At 38.8% G+C, this 16,353-nt stretch overlaps 1 protein-coding gene across 1 annotated transcript in view; it reads left to right on the top strand.

The window, feature by feature from the left end:
* The first annotated feature begins 7,731 nt into the window (after positions 1-7,731).
* ANKS6 (ankyrin repeat and sterile alpha motif domain containing 6) overlaps positions 7,732-16,353 on the top strand; it is an 83,455-nt gene continuing 74,833 nt past the window's right edge. The window contains exon 1 of the mRNA XM_074196721.1: positions 7,732-8,066. Coding sequence (XP_074052822.1) covers positions 7,735-8,066 — 332 coding nt within the window. The 5' untranslated portion in view covers positions 7,732-7,734. The remainder of the gene's footprint in view (positions 8,067-16,353) is intronic.

Below are 16,353 nucleotides of genomic sequence, written 5' to 3'. Positions count from 1 at the left end.
GATGTGAGGAAACAAAAGAAGTATATGAATAAAGAAAATGAGTCAAGAGACACTCAAAGAAGAGAGGAACCCCACAATTATACCAGAGGTCTAGAGAAAAATTTGGCATGGGTACAAAGATTACAAAAAGAAAAACCATTGAAGACATGAAGCAACAGATTTAAAAAATATAATCATCAATGAAATAAAAGAGCTCTGGAGGAAATGAATGAAGAAAAAAATAACCTAGAAGAGAAGATGAAAAGTCTTACTGAAGGAATGGATTTCTTGAAAATTAAAATTGATTACATAGAGTTCAAAAACTCTCTGAAGTAAAAAGAGATATAAGAATGAATTTTAAAATGGTTGAAAAAAGAAAGTGCCAAGTATTTGTTACAAGAAAAACAACTGATTTGAAAAATTGGTGAAGAAAAAATAGTTTAAGAATCATCAGAGTTAAGATACTACCTCACATTTATCAGATTTCCCCAAAAGACAAAAAAAGAGAAATGATCAATGTTGGAAGGGAAGTGGGAAAATTGAGACACTAAAGCATTGCTGGTTGAGTTGTAAACTGAATCAACAATTCTAAAGAATAATTTGAAACTATGCCCAAAGGATAATTGAACTATGGATACCCTTTGATTTGGCAATACCACTACTAGTTCTATATCCCAAAGAAATCTTAAGAAAAGGAAAAAAAACCACATGTAAAAAATATTTATAGTAGCTCCTTTGTATTGGCAAAGAATTGGATTAAGGGGATGCCAAACAATTGGGGAATGACTGCACAAATTGTGGTATTTGAACATGATATAGTATTATTGTTATTTAAGAAATCATGAGCAGTTTTCTTCAGAAAAGCCTGAAAAGACTTGCAAAAATTGTATTGTACACATTAATAGCAAGATTTTTGATGACCAATTATGATGGACTTGTTCTTCTAGCAGTATAATGACCAAAGACAATTCTAAAGGACTTGTAATGGAAGATACCATCCACATCCAGAGAAGTTACTATGGGAGTCTGAATACAGACCAAAGCATACTATTTTCAATTTTTACAATTTGTTTTATGTTTTTTCCCTCTTGTGTTTTTCTTTCCCTTTTGTTCTGTTTCTTCTTTCACAACATGATTATTATGGAAATAGGTTTATACATATTAGTTATACTTATATAAATATATTAGATTACTCACTGTCAAAGGCAGGGGGAAGGGAGAAAATGAGGAACTCAAAACCTCACAAAAATGAATGTTGGAAACTATATTTGCATGCAGTTGGTAAAATAAATGAATAAATAGTGCACATTATATTTCAATATGTTTAAAATACCCAATTCTATTAAACTAAATGGCAAAGTGGAAATAGAAAGAATCCATTGTCACATCCTAAAAGAAATCTCCAAATGAAAGCTCTCAGTAATATTTTTAAACAAAATGGATAGCCTCTAGGTCAAGGAAAAAAGATTTTTATTGGTCCAAAGGAAAAGAAAATTCATATGCTAAGAAATCATCACACAAGACCTGACAACAATTACTATAAAGAAAATCTTGGAATATGGTATTTCAAATATAAGCTAAAAACTTTTAATTAAGAATAATTTACCAAGCAAGTCTAAGTAGAATCAGAAATGTGGCAATATGATGGTATATAAGAATGAAGAGATGCCCTATAAAACGCCCCATAAACACTCACAATAAAAATCTAAAAATGTACCAGAAGGAATAATGGCAAAGAAACACTAAGAAGAACAGCTATAAACTTTTTCACCAAGACCAGAACAGCACACAATGACAAAACACTTTGGAAGAGTGGAGGGGAGACAATATAACTAATCCCACAGCAGGAAACTGGATCATACCATCATCCAGCCTAGAATGGATCAGAGGCCCCAAATGTGGCAGAAGAAAAACCAAAACTGTATAAAGACTCTTTTAAAAAAACCCTCAGGGGTGGCTAGGTGGCGCAGTGGATAGAGCACTGGCCTTGGAGTCAGGAGTTCCTGGGTTCCAATCCCACCTCAGACACTTAATAATTACCTAGCTGTGTGGCCTTGGGCAAGCCACTTAACTCCATTGCCTTGAAAAATCTAAAAAACAACTACAAAAAACCCCTCAAAACTCCTCACATATAATTCTGTATCTTGATATCTTGAGTCTGGTACTAGATATGGCAGACAAGGTAAAGTCAGAATATACTCTTAGATATTTCTATGGACTAAGGTATGATCAACTTTTATTAGTAGATGTCAACCCTTTGCAAATTGACAAGCTCAGTACCTGCATCCAAATCCTCCTAACCTCACACAAATGCTCACATAAAAGCAGAGCTTCTCTCTTTTCTCTTATCAAACAAAAAAATCCTAGCTCCTTTTCTGTTCCCCAAATCTGAGATCCTGCCTTAGGAAGCAATGGAGAGATTTGTACCACAGAGAAAAAGGAGAAATATAAGGTATATGTTCAAAAACTATATTATTTTTGGGGGGGTCATGGACTGAGAAAATCTAGATCCTTTCCCTGAATAATACTTTTAAATGCATAAAATCAAATACATGGGTTTAAAAGGAATAAATCCCCCCCCCTCAATTTCCTCAAAATAGGACATATTGTTTTCCCTAAAAGCAACTAAACAGTCCTTGCACCTGATTGGTACCTCTGCCTGCTTTGACAAAACCCCTTGATCATTAAAGAAACTAAAAGAACAACCCACATGGAGTCAGGGTCCATTCAATTTGGTGGATGTCTGAAGACCATGCAAATAAGCATGCCCTATCCTATAATCAGATTTATTTCTTTATGGAGGAGCAGTGGGGGCTGAGAGCGAAGGTTTGGGGAGAACATAGCTTTAGAAGCTAAGTACCTTCTTTTAAGGAACCTTTTATGTTTTTGCCACGTTAAAACTAAGCAAACCTCTCTTAACATTTCATTGACTTGCACTGGTGCCTCATTTCAACCTCAAATCAAACTTGAGCTAACAGTATGTTGGTGTTAAGCCTACCCCAAACAAAAAGAAGCTAATTATGCTGAAATGCAGTTTTCAGAAGACCTCAGTCTAAGAGCTCTCGACTTTACTTTTCAGCAATGCAATTGGAAGGACAGGGTCGAAAGTGGCCACTGCTTGTTATCTTTTATAATTATTGTCCCACTGTGATTCTTGCCTTTCCCGAAGTGTAACAGCAGGTATGGTGTGAATTCTAGGATAAATCTGCCTCTATGCAATACAATATTGGTTCAAGATTAGGATTGAAAGGAGACAACTTGGAGAGATCTAACATTTAACAAAAGGAACTTTAACCAACACTATAGCATAGAAGGGTTATTCATGTCCCTTATCTCTACATTTGCCATGGTAACTCAGAAACTGATCAGAAAAGTGAATCATTGTATTTAAGTGACCAGGACACTGGGTCAGTGTCTCAAGTCTGCCTTTTTTGGATCAAGTAGGCAAAAGATGATTTCATTACCTTTGGGAAAACTAGTCTAGATTGCATGAAGTAGTTGCTCCTATCACAGAATGAGAACTCAAGGGAAAGTATTAGTTTTTATGCAGAAAAGGAAACATAAAATATATCAAAGTAATGAAGATAAATTAAGGTATATATTGTAGATTCTACTTTGCTTTTCTATCTCTATAGCTAGTATATCCAGTAGACAGATACAAATTCACGAGGTACCTTCCTGGAGAAGATACTTCATTGTTTCTTCACAAACAAGGCAAGGAGGCTTGATTTTTGTGGGGTTACTGGATTTAAACACAGAAGCTTGGGATGTGAGACTATTCTAAGATGTGTTATGATTGAGGTAGGGAAAAGTTGGAAGGTTCTCTAGTCTCACTCTTTGGACTGAGTTCATAGGGTGGACAATTAAAACTCACGGTAACAGTAACCTTCATCCCTCCTACAACTTTTCTGTCTAGGATCTGGTCACAGTGTGTGTGTGTGTGTGTGTGTGTGTGTGTGTGAGAGAGAGAGAGAGAGAGAGAGAGAGAGAGAGAGAGAGAGAGATTGTCTCCTCTAATGAAGCTTACAGACCCCTTTTCAAATGTTATTAAATGAATTAAATAAGTATATAGGATTATATATGGAACCAATTATATTTCAGGATAATACCCTTAGTACACTGAAATACACTTAACTATTTAAAAACAAAAACAATGAGCTCACAAAAAGATAAAGATAAAGGAGAGTGGCAGTTTAACCAGGCAGGTCAGTTGCTGGAGAGAGAGAGAGAGAGAGAGAGAGAGAGAGAGAGAGAGAGAGAGAGAGAGAGAGAGAATCCATGGGAGGGGTGGCATTTTGGGAATGGTCTAGTCCTGTATTGGAGGGTTTGGGAGTGACTGAAAGTCTTGAATTGGAGAGATTGTTTCTAGTCCAAGTGGATGAGTGCTTTGTAGAAGGTGTGACTGTAAAATAAACCACCCACCTGTTATGAGTGCATAATTTAGATCACTTGCTTGACTGGTGAAAGCATGGTCAAAGTCAAAGTAAAAGGTCAAGAGCAAACATTTTAACAGTGCAGAGAAAGTTACAAGGAACAGTTCCATATATACATACATGCACACACACACACACAGAGAAAGAGAGAGAGAGAGAGAGAGAGAGAGAGAGAGAGAGAGAGAGAGAGAGAGAGAGACTTGATTACAGGATTTGAACATTTTAACAGGGCAGCAAAAAAGATTACAAAATTGTTTCCAATTATGGTATTTCTCTGTGCCCATAATTCACAGAATGTTTGACTTCTTTCTCACAAAATTCCATTTAGACAAGACCATCATAACAGTAAATAATAAATACTTCCATTTATCCAAAACAAGAGAAGCAAATCAGAAAAGTTAAACGGATTAGACTAAACACCAGGCAAAATACAGGGTGAATTAACTGTCCCAATAAAATGGAAATTTTCCAGTTCAACAGAGAGAGAGAGGGAATCCAAGATCTCACCCAGATTCTGGGTCTCTAAATGTCTGTTTCTTCTCAAGTCTTTCTCTATCTGCAGGCATCTCTCCCTGAAGAAAACCTGGAACTTTATGTGTCCTCTCTTAAAGCCATAAACCAAAAGAACCCCCTCTCCCAAGTTTTCACTTACTCTGCCCATCCTACACATAGGGATCATGAAGAAATCATTCCACCAATGAAAAGAGTCTTATGTGAATGCCTACATTTATTTAAGCCTTTGTTATACTTTTTTATATACTAGCATTTATACAGACCTGGACCATCACCATTCATCCTGACCTATGTCTTCCCACTGGAGGTCTCTGGATGAGAGAGTGGGGCTGAACTACTTTGTACAACGCTGTCTAACTTAAGTAAAAATCACTTGTAAGTCAAGATATCATCCTCCTGATGTCATTGGTCCTCTTTGAGAGTGAGAGATGAACAATAACAATTTATATAATAATATCAATTTATATAAACTTTAATGTTTACAACATGCCTTTCATGTTATTTTACTTAATCCCCACAGTAACTCTTGTAAGTGCTTGTATTATTCCCATTTTACAGATAACTGTAAGGCTGAGAAGTTTAAACTACTTCCTCAGGACCACATCTAAAACAGGACTTGACGTGGAGTCTTCCTAATTTCAAATCCAACATACAAACCACTTTCTCTCATAGCTGCCTCAAAAATATAAGCTATAGAATATGATTATTTGAATTAAAAATTATTTTAAGTGCAGATGTTTCATTAAAAAGTTTTTTTATAGTCATGCATAAAGAATCTCTTTTTGTATCAAACAACCTGCCCCTTCTTAGCCCACCAATTAAGTGCCCTTTTTCTGCCTGGAAGCATTCAGTTCCCATCTTTGTACAGGGTGACTTAAAGTTTATTGCTACATGCCTGTTAAAAAAAAAAACAAGAAGAAAAAAAAATCAAGAAGGAAAAAAATCAAGAAGCATGCATTAAAGCACCAATTAAAACATTAGATCCTGAACTAAGTGCTAGATCTGTTCAAACCATTCTACATAGGCAGGGTGTTTTAAGGTGGAAAATTGCATTTGCCACTTTTAAACAAAACCTATTTCTGTGTCACTTGAAACCTGAAAAGTAATTTAGGAGGGAAAAAAAAAGCCAAAGGAATGTTTGCTGCTCAGGAAAACAATAGATGATTTTGTTATTCAAACAAACTCAACAAATTTGAGTTATTGCTCAACTTAAGACCTGTAGAAGTAGTTGGATATCACTTTTTTCTATGTTCCTATTTGTAATAATAACAATAATAACATATTGCTTCAGTGTTTACAAAGTACTTTACACAAATTATTTCATTGATTATCACAACTACCTAGGAAAATAAGGTGCTATATTATCTCCATTCTAAGTTAAGAAAACTGAGACTGAGAGGGATTAAGTGATTTGCCGTGGGTTACACAGCTACTTAGTGTCTGAGGTAGGATTTGAACTCAAGTTCAATACTAACCATTGCACCATTTAACTGCCTCTACTACTACTATTACTACTACTACTACTACTACCACCACCACCACCACCACCACCACTACTACTACAACTACTACTACTACTACCACTACTACTAACTACTACTACCACTACAACTACTATATAGAAAGATTACAACTCTAACGTATACTGGGCACTTTTCTTTACAAAAAAAGTATACTGGCGAGCAGCTAGATAGTGCAGTGGATAGAGCACCAGCCCTGGAGTCAGGAGTACCTGAGTTCAAATCCGGCCTCAGACACTTAATAATTACCTAGCTGTGTGGCCTTGGGCAAGCCACTTAACCCCATTTGCCTTACAAAAACCTAAAAAAATAAAAAAGATAAAAAAGAAAGTATACTGGGCACTTTTTACAAAAAACTGATTTGGTAGATAATGCATGTAATAATAAGATAGCAATAAAGTTCATTTTACAAATGGAAATAGATTCAGAGACATCAGAATGACTACATCGACCACGGTATATCAGAATAACTTTCTTTCCATCTATTTTTAAGTAGCCTATGTGAAATTTTTCCCCCCTTGACTATATATAATTTGACAGATCTCTCTTTCTTTTTATCATCTTTCTTTCCCTTTTTTCTTTCTCTCTATCTTTATCTCTTTTCTCTTTTCTTTCTCTTTTTCTTTCTCTATTTTCTCTCTTTCCCTTTCTTCTTTCTTTCTTCTTTCTTTACCTTTCTCTCTTTTTGTCTTTTCTTTCTCTTTTTCTTTCTCTCTTTCCCTTTTTCTTTCTTCTTTCTCTTTTCTTTCTTTCTCCCTTTTTTCTTTCTTTCTCTATCTCTTTCTTTCCCTTTTTTCTTTTCTTTCTTCTTTCTTTATCTTTCTCTCTTTTTTCCTCTTTTCTTTATTTCTCTCTTCTTTCTTTTTTCTCTTTCTTCTTTCCCTCTTTTCTCTTTTCTTTTCTCTCTCCGTCTCTCCATCTCTCCATCTCTCTGTCTGTCTGTCTGTCTGTCTGTCTGTCTCTCTCTCTCTCTCTCTCTCTCCCCCTCCTCTCCTCTCCCCTCCCCTCCCTCCTCTCCTCCTCTCTCTCAGCCCTGCCAACCCCGCCGCAGGTCGGCCGGAGAGTGGAAAGAACTGAGGAGGCGGCGAACGGACGCCCGAAGTCTGGTAGAAACTTGCTGGGAGGCCGGGAGACCGCCCCAGTAAAGAGAGCAGCAGCCGCTGGAGGAGGAGGAGGAGGAGGAGGAGGAAGGGCGCGCCGGGGCCGGGATCCGGGGGCGGGGCCGCGGCGGGCGGAGCTGGGGCGCGGGAGCGGCGCTGCTCCGGGCCGGCCCGAGGCCGCTGGGCCCGATGGACGAGGGCGGGATCCCCGCGGCCTCCCAGCTGCTGCTGCGCGCCTGCGATCAGGGAGACGCGGAGACGGCCAGGCGGCTGCTGGAACCCGGGCCGGCGGCGGTGGAGCCGGCCGAACGTGGCGCCCCGGACGAGGACGGGGGCGCGGGGCCGGCGGCGGCGCTGCTGGGGCCGGTGCCGGTGGACTGCACGGACGAGGCCGGCAACACGGCGCTGCAGTTCGCCGCGGCCGGCGGCCACGAGCCGCTGGTGAGGTTCCTGCTGCGGAAGGGCGCCTCGGTCAACAGCCGCAACCACTACGGCTGGAGCCCGCTGATGCAGGCGGCCAGGTGAGCCTGCCGGGGCCGGGGCCGGGGCCGGGGCCGGGGCCGGGGCCGGGGCCGGGGCCGGGGCCGGGGTCCGCGGCCGAGGGGGCCCGTGCGGGTCTGCGTGAGCGTCCGTGGGGACTTTGGTGTCTTGTTTGCGCGGGTCCGGATGGGGCTTGTGTGTCGGTAGCGGACTCCCTCCGTGTGTCCGTCGGGCTCGATCGCTCCGGCTTGCACGATTAGTCACGGTGTTTTTCTAGGGGTTCCACAATAGCCGAGTTGGTTTCAGGAGGTCATGACTGTCCTGGACACCGTCTGTCCGGTGCCGGCCCGGGTGGGGAGCTCTAGAGGAAGACATTTCATTTCTTTCCTGTTTGCTTCAGCGCTATTCGGGGGCGTCTTCACTCAACACAGAAAATATAGATCAGAAAAAACTCTCACTGGGTTCATAGGGACACACATAACTTTATGCTGGAAAAGCCCTTAAAAGGAATCTAGTCTAATGCTCTTAATCTTACAGATGAGGAAATTGAGGCACAGAGATGCAGTGATTTGCCAGTAGGACATTGAGGTCATTTAGGCAAAGACTTTTATTTTTGGCCCGTATCCTCAGGATGCTGGATCTGGAAATAGTTGAAATATTATTCCTGTGATCTTAGACAAGTCACTTATCCTGTCTTGAGCCTCAGTTATCTCATCTGTTTTATATGAGGTTCCTTGCAGCTCTAGACTAGGCTAGCTCTAGACTATGGAGATATAGATATGGAGATATAGATATGGATATAGATATAGATTACAGATATTCACAGTATAAATACATAGGAGGCTTTTAAATGCTAGTTGAATTGAATTTCCAAGAAGCAGCAAAGGTGAAGTTTTAACTCAGGTATTTTGATTTCCCCATATGGAATACATTCCATTTCCACAGCATTTCCTTTGAATAAATTGAATCCTAGAGAGACTGACTTGTTCTAGCATGGAGTTCAGAATGACCTGACCTCTATTCTAAATTCCATTATAAGGAGGCTATTAGGACAAGATAATTAGCCATATGGTTCAATGGAAGGAGTGCAAGATTTATAGTCAAAAGATTGAGATTTGAGTCTAGACTCTGCTCCTGGGTAACCTATTTGATCTTTAAGGGAATTCATTTCTTCAGGCTTGACTCTCCTCCTTTGCAAAATAAAGGGATTGGACTAAATGATCCACCCCATTCATCTCTCTATGAGCCTTGGATCCTTCACTAAAGACCTTTCTGATACATCCCTGGAGAACAGGGAGAAGCCTGGCAGATTTTCAAAGGTTAGGTTCATTGGCAGAATTCATTGACTGGTAGGGTCTACCTGTTTGGAAAGGCTTCCAGGATGGGCCAGGTGATAGACTCCTATGCCTCTTCTTGAGGAGCAAGCTAGCGGAATTTGAGCTTATTTTCTTTATGAGGCAATTCAGAACCAGAGATCTAGGAAATGCACACTTCAAGATAGTCTGAGCTCCTCACTTATAAGCCAGTAGGTGATACAGTAGATAAATTACTGGCCTTGGAGTCAGGAGGACCAGAGTTCAAATCAGTTCTCAGACATTTGACACTTATTAGCTGTGTGACCTTGGGCAAGTCACTTAATCCTGATTTCCTTGCATCCAGGTCCATCTCCAGTTCTCCTGATTCATATCTGGCCACTGGACCCAGATGTCTCTGGAGGAGAAAGTAAGGCTGGTGACTTAGCACACACAGCATCCTCTCACTTAAATCCAATTCATGTGCTTGTCATGATACTATCTTTCAGAATGAAGAACAAACATCATCACCATAAGTATTCACAACTGTAGGTGCCTAATAACTTTTACCAATAGATTCTGCAATAGGGATGCCCTTGAAATCTGATTGGCACACACTTTTAATCTCAGCATCTAAGGAGACTGAGACAGATGGATCTCTTGAACTTGGGAGTTTTATACTTAACAGTAAATTAAGCTGAGGGTCCACATCAAGCTCAGGAATGGGGGCTACCCAGTTACCTGAAGAGGAGCAAATCTGTCCATGTTAGAAATGAAGCAGATCAGAGCTCTTTTCCTCAATCAATTGTGGAATCAGGACTGTGAATAGCCATTTCCAACCTGGAAGAAATAGGGAAACTCAGCCTTTTTTTTTTTTCCAAAGACTACTTGGAAACTACTATAGCTTTTTATTAGCAGACTGAGAATTAGAGTTAAGGTTCTCCAATATTCTTTACTCTATAATAGGCCAACTGTCTTAGACTATAAAGAAAATGCCAAAATTTGAAAAATGGACTAGGGTGGTGGATAGAGCACCAGCCCTGGAGTTCAAATCTGGCCTCAGATACTGCCTTGGGAAAGCCACTTAACCCCATTGCCTTGCAAAAAACCCTAAAAAAATGGGCTAAATGGCACTATTTCTGGTGAATCTCCAATTCCTCATAACTTGTGTCTAACATTGAAGCAGTGTTTGGGCTATTGAATGTAGTAGCCAGATTTCTAGTTTCAATAGTAACTTGGAAAAGTATCCCATTATACTTTTTATCTGTAGGTGGGCAGTTAGCAAATGGACTTTGTAGTCATGAAGACTTGTGTTCAAATACTGACTCAGACATGTAATAGGTTTGGGACCCTAGACAAGTCATTTAATCTCTCTGTGCCTCAGTTTCCTCACCTATAAGATGAAAGAGTTGGGCTCTGCATCTCTGATTTGTAAATTCCCTTCTAGATCTATATGATCCGTGGTGTGTGTTTGTGTGTGTGTGTGTGTGTGTGTGTGTGTGTGTGTGTGTGATGTCAAAGATACTCAGTTTACCTGGAATTTGTCTCTGTTTCCCACTACCAGCAGGAGCCTATTGTAGAAAAACGTTTGATCTTTTTTCAAGTGTGCTGTTTCTATCTGCTTATGCTATTCTAGCTATAAAAATCTAGGTTTATATAGTCTGGCACATTTTTAGGTGCTTCTTAGACTTGTGGTCATAACAGAAACTTTTACTTAAGGAGAGCCAATTTATTTCTCTTAACCTTAGTCGAAAGGGTTACAGAAGTATACTAACCTGTACATCATCAATTGTACTACACAATTAGAAGTCTTTCACTTATCAACAAACTTTTTTTCTGTCTCTGATGATATTTGTCTATATCTACTATTTGTTGTATTGTCTTTACAGACAATAAAATCTAATAAGAATAATGAGACACTTATGTGGATAAATATGAAATAAATTAGGATATATACTTAAGGAGAGTATAAGGTGTTTTGAAATCAGATGATAGAGAGATCTTTCCAGTTGCAAGAATCAGGGGAAACTTCATGAATTGGTTGGTGTTTGAGCTGGATGATTTTTGAATGTTATTTTATTTTATTTTTAAATTATATGCAAAGAGAATTTTCAAAATCATCGTTTTGTAAGCTTTTGAGTTCCACATTTTTCAAATTCACTTCCATCTCCTCTCCTCATGATGCCAATCAATCTGATATAAGTTATACATAAACAATTATATTTAACATTTCCATATTAGTCATGTTGTGAAAGAAGAATCAGAACTTGGGGGGGGGACATGAGAAAAAAACATGAAACAAGTTTTAAAAAGTGAAAATAGTGTGTGTGTTGAATCTACATTCAGATTACATAGTTCTTTCTCTGTATGTGGATGACGTTTTCCATCATAAATCTTTTAGAATTGGCCTTGATTACTGAACTGCTGAAAGGAGCTAAGTCATCATACTTCATCATCATACAATGTTACTATTAATGTGTATAATGTTCTCCTGGATCTGCTCACTTCACTCAATATAAATTCATGTAAGTCTTTCCAGGCTTTTCTGAAGTCCTCCTACTTCTTGCATAACAACAGTACTCTTCACATTCATATATCAAAGCTTGTTCCACCATTCCTTAAATGATGGACATCCCCTCATTTTCCAATTCTTTTCCACTACAAAAAAGCTGCTATGAATATTTTTATAATGTTGATCTTTTCCCATTTTTTATCTCTTTGGGATATTTTATGCAGTTTTATTACCTTTTAGGCATAGTTCCAAATTGCTCTCCAAAATGGTTGGGTCAGTTCACAATTTCACCAAGAGTGCGTTAGTGTCCCAGTTTTCCCATATCCCCTCCAACAATGATAATTTTCCTATTTTGCTTTTTAGCCAGTCTGTTAGGTATGGGGTGATATCTCAGAGTTGTTTTAATTTGATTTCTCTAATCAAGAAGGATTTTGAGGGGTGGCTAGGTGGCGAAGTGGATAGAGCACTGGCCCTGGAGTCAGGAGTACCTGAGTTCAAATCCGGTCTCAGACACTTAATAATTACCAAGCTGTGTGGCCTTGGGCAAGCCACTTAATCCCATTGCCTGGCAAAAAAAAAAACCAAAACATTTTGAGCATTTTTTTCATATGACCATAGATAACTAATTTCTTCTTCTAAAAACTGACTGTTCAGATCCTTTGACTGCTTATTAATTAGGGAATGTCTTTTATTCTTATAAATTTGACTTAGTTTTGAGCTTTTTTTTAAACTTAGTTTTAAGACCTTTTGATCTTCAAGGATAAGTCAATTGTGTGATAGGAAAGGACTTTCAGGCATCAAGAACTTAATGAACAAAGTATGGAGATGGGAAAGTCTAGGAGTAGTGCCAAATTTCTTTAATTCTTCAAACCTTGTTCTAATACAGGATCAACCCTTTCTCTAAGACACAGTTCATCATTCTTGTTTGTTTCTACACATCTATCTCCCCTATTCTGCCTGACTCTGGTGTTAGCAGGAGAAAGGATCTTTGAATGAATCACCTAATGAGATCCTTATTCTTATATAACCAGAAAAACAATGGAGCTATTAAAATTACGCAATTGGCCGAGGATCCCAAACTCTTATTTTTTAAAGATATATTATAGATCAAATGCTGGAACTGATTCACAGAAGTGAAGAATCCACCTTAGGCTGTCAGAGATAATATCTTTATAAGGATCTATTCTATACAAATGTCTTTGTCTGTGGTCAAGGATCTGCAATTTCATTAGTATGTAACTCTATCAACATAGATTACAACTTCTCTGTAATTTAGTTGAAGTGTAGGTTCCATAATTAGGCAGCTGAAAGTTTTGTAAGGGAGGTGACATAATTCATAATATTATAGGAAATGTTTGGAGAGACAGCCCAATGAAGTGAATAAAGAACTGGCCTTCAGGAAGCCCTGTGTTCATGTCCCCAATTAGATATACTGTAATTCTGGGCAAAAGAAGTCACAACTTCTCAGAGATCTAGGCTAGAACATGTCCTTTAACAGTACCCCACTCCTAATCAGATTAAAACTAAATCAATATGCAACCTGGAGGGATTCTAATGTGTGAATTAATCCCCTATTTCTGTTTGACATTACTGCTCTAGGCAGCCCTGAAAGAATTGAGATGCCAACTTGTATTGGTAGAAGGAATTTTTTTATCTAGGTACTCTATTCCAATGAATCCATAGGACTGTCAGTATCACTCCAAAAAGAAAGATTATTGAAAGCCATTGGGAATGAAGACTCAAAAGATTGTGAACCTCTGGTTTAGAGCAAATATCTTACTGTCCAACTAGGAGAAGAGCCATTCATAGGTCCTTGGAAGACTAGTCACTTTCTCCAATTAGTCCCTTTTCATAAGCAAAGGTCAAAGTGGTCCTTAAAGATAGCTTCATAAATGTTTTGCTCCCCCACCCCCACCCCCGACTTTTGTTCAGTCCTTAGTGAATACAGCCACTGCCATGGTTTCTGTGGTCAAGAAGGTAGGTAAGGTATGCATGGCCACATGAAGGCCGGAGTAAATAAACTTACTCATCTATCAGTGTTGGAACTATTAGCACAGGAAGTAGTCATGCTGGTGCAAAGGGAAATGCTAGCCAATAGCTTGGGGTTAGCTGCTTGCAAATAGAGCCCAGAGGCAGTGATTTTTAGTAACTACACAAAAGATGATTGCAGAATCTTACTGCCACTAGAGGTTGTTAGGGTAACCCCATTATTTTACTGTGACAGAATGATTTGGAGCATCACTGGGCTGCTTTTCAGGAATAAGCTAGTGGGGTCAAGTCTAAGAAAGACCAAGTTGTACTTTTGTATTCATAATAGTACTTGAATCTTCTCTCTTTTTTGCCTTTTGTGTGGGTTATGTAGCTGCTGTCTGTGGATTTTGATCTTTGAGTCTCAATCACCAGAAGTAAATAATATCTATGAGTGTCCAAGAAAAGTGAAGGTTTCTAGGGAGCTCTCTTGAGTATTGACTATCTATGTATTGTGGAAATAGACTTGGACCTAAATCAGTCATGATCACTATGGAAATTCTCCATGTTAACAGCAGATACTAGGCCTAGTTGCTTTACATCTTCTTGAAATGTTCTTAAAATATTTCTTTCTTTCACAGGTAGATTATACCCTTGGGAATGTACAGTAGCCAGCCTCAATTGTCATGTCTGTATGTATCCCACAAACATCCTTGGTTCTGATTTTATTTTTAGGTTTTTGCAAGGCAAATAGGGTTAAGTGGCTTGCTGAAGGCCACATAGCTAGGTAATTATTAAGTGTCTGAGACTGAATTTGGATCAAGGTACTCCTGACTCCAGGGCCAGTGCTTTATCCACTGTAACACCTAGCTGCCCCTCTGATTTTTTTTTAACCTGCCCTTTCATTCTATAATTTTGAATGCTTACAGGCTTTCTATCTGTCTCACTATAAAACTCAACAGCTCAAAAAGTGAATTCATCCCTTTCTCTACTCCAGGCTCCCAACAATCTTACCTTCCCAAAAAAACACACTAATTTTCTAACTACTGGGTTTCTGTTGATGGCACCACCTCTCAGGCTATTGACTTGAAGGAGGTCAGAGGGGATATGGTCAGCATTCACCCCCTAGTTGCTGAAAGTAAACTTGGGGAAAGCATTGTGAGCTACAAATGATTAAATTTTTTTTATGATAAACTCTTTCTTCTGAACAACTCTAACCTACTCTTAAATCTTTGTGTCCTCATGGCACATGACATTGTACTTGATTTTCCATCTTCTTGTCTTTCTGATCATTCACTTTTTTAATAGATTTGGCATTTCTAGCTGTCCTTTTGGTCTCCTAGGATTGAGTATAGTGGGCAACTAGGTGACACAATGAATAGAAATAGAAAGTTAGAAAGACTCATCTTTAAGAATTCTAACCGGGGCAGCTAGGTGGCGTAGTGGATAAAGCACCAGTCTTGGAGTCTGGAGTACCTGGGTTCAAATCTGGTCTCAGACACTTTATAATTATCTAGCTGTGTGGCCTTAGGCAAGCCACTTAACTCCATTTGCCTTGCAAAAACATAAACAAAAACAAAAACAAAAAACAACAAAAAAGAATTCTAACCCAACCTCAGATACTAAATGTTTGCCTCAGTTTCCTCATCTGTGGAGTGAGCTGGAGAAGGAAATGGCAAACCAAGAAAACCCAAATAAAATCAGAGTCATATTTCATTAAAAAATGATTGACTTATGGAAAAAACAATGAGGTTGAAGTCCAGGTAACTGAATTTAAATCTGCTATTAACTTCCTCATGTGACCTTGAACAAATGACTTAAACCCTCTAGGCCTCAGTTTCCTTATCTGTGATCTTGAGGTTAAGGAGTGTCTTTTGCTTCTTTCTGTATCCTTAACTAGAGTCTGGTACTTAGTAGGCACTTAATAAATGTTTGTTGATTAATGGAAATGAAGTGGTTCAACATGATGACCTCTAAGGAATCTTCCAGATACTAGAGTGGTTTGCCATTTCCTTCTTCAGCTCATTTTACAGATAAAAAAAAAACAGAGGTGAATAGGGATAAGTGATTTGTCCAGGGTCACATAGCTACTAAGTATCTGAGTCTGGATTTGAATCTAATGTTTCTTGACTTCAGGCTTTTAGTCTGAAGTCTATTTATCAGATACCAGGTTAAATCATTCAAAACCAAATTTGATTCTTTCCTTCATTTTTTTAATTTAGTCTGACACCTTTTTTTAATTTTATTTTTTAATTCTCATTTTGTACAAATGATTTTTTTTACATTAATAAAATATTCTTGTTTAAGAGTAAACAAAATACCCCTCCCCCCATGAATATAGACTTGCTTGGGCGATAAAGTAAAGAGGAGAGAAAAAAATTAAAATTAAAAAAAGAATAATAGTAATAATTGTAGGTATGGCCAGGTGGCGCAATGGACAAAGCACCAGCCCTGGAGCCACGAGCATCTGAGCCCACATCCAGCCCCAAAGACCCAACAATCACCCAGCCATGTGACATGCAAGCCACCTGATCCCCACTGCCCTGCAAAAACCCA

This window comes from Macrotis lagotis, chromosome 8 (assembly GCF_037893015.1).
Source record: "Macrotis lagotis isolate mMagLag1 chromosome 8, bilby.v1.9.chrom.fasta, whole genome shotgun sequence".
NCBI classification, from domain to species: domain Eukaryota; kingdom Metazoa; phylum Chordata; class Mammalia; order Peramelemorphia; family Peramelidae; genus Macrotis; species Macrotis lagotis.
This window is presented reverse-complemented; position numbering and strand designations above follow the sequence as displayed.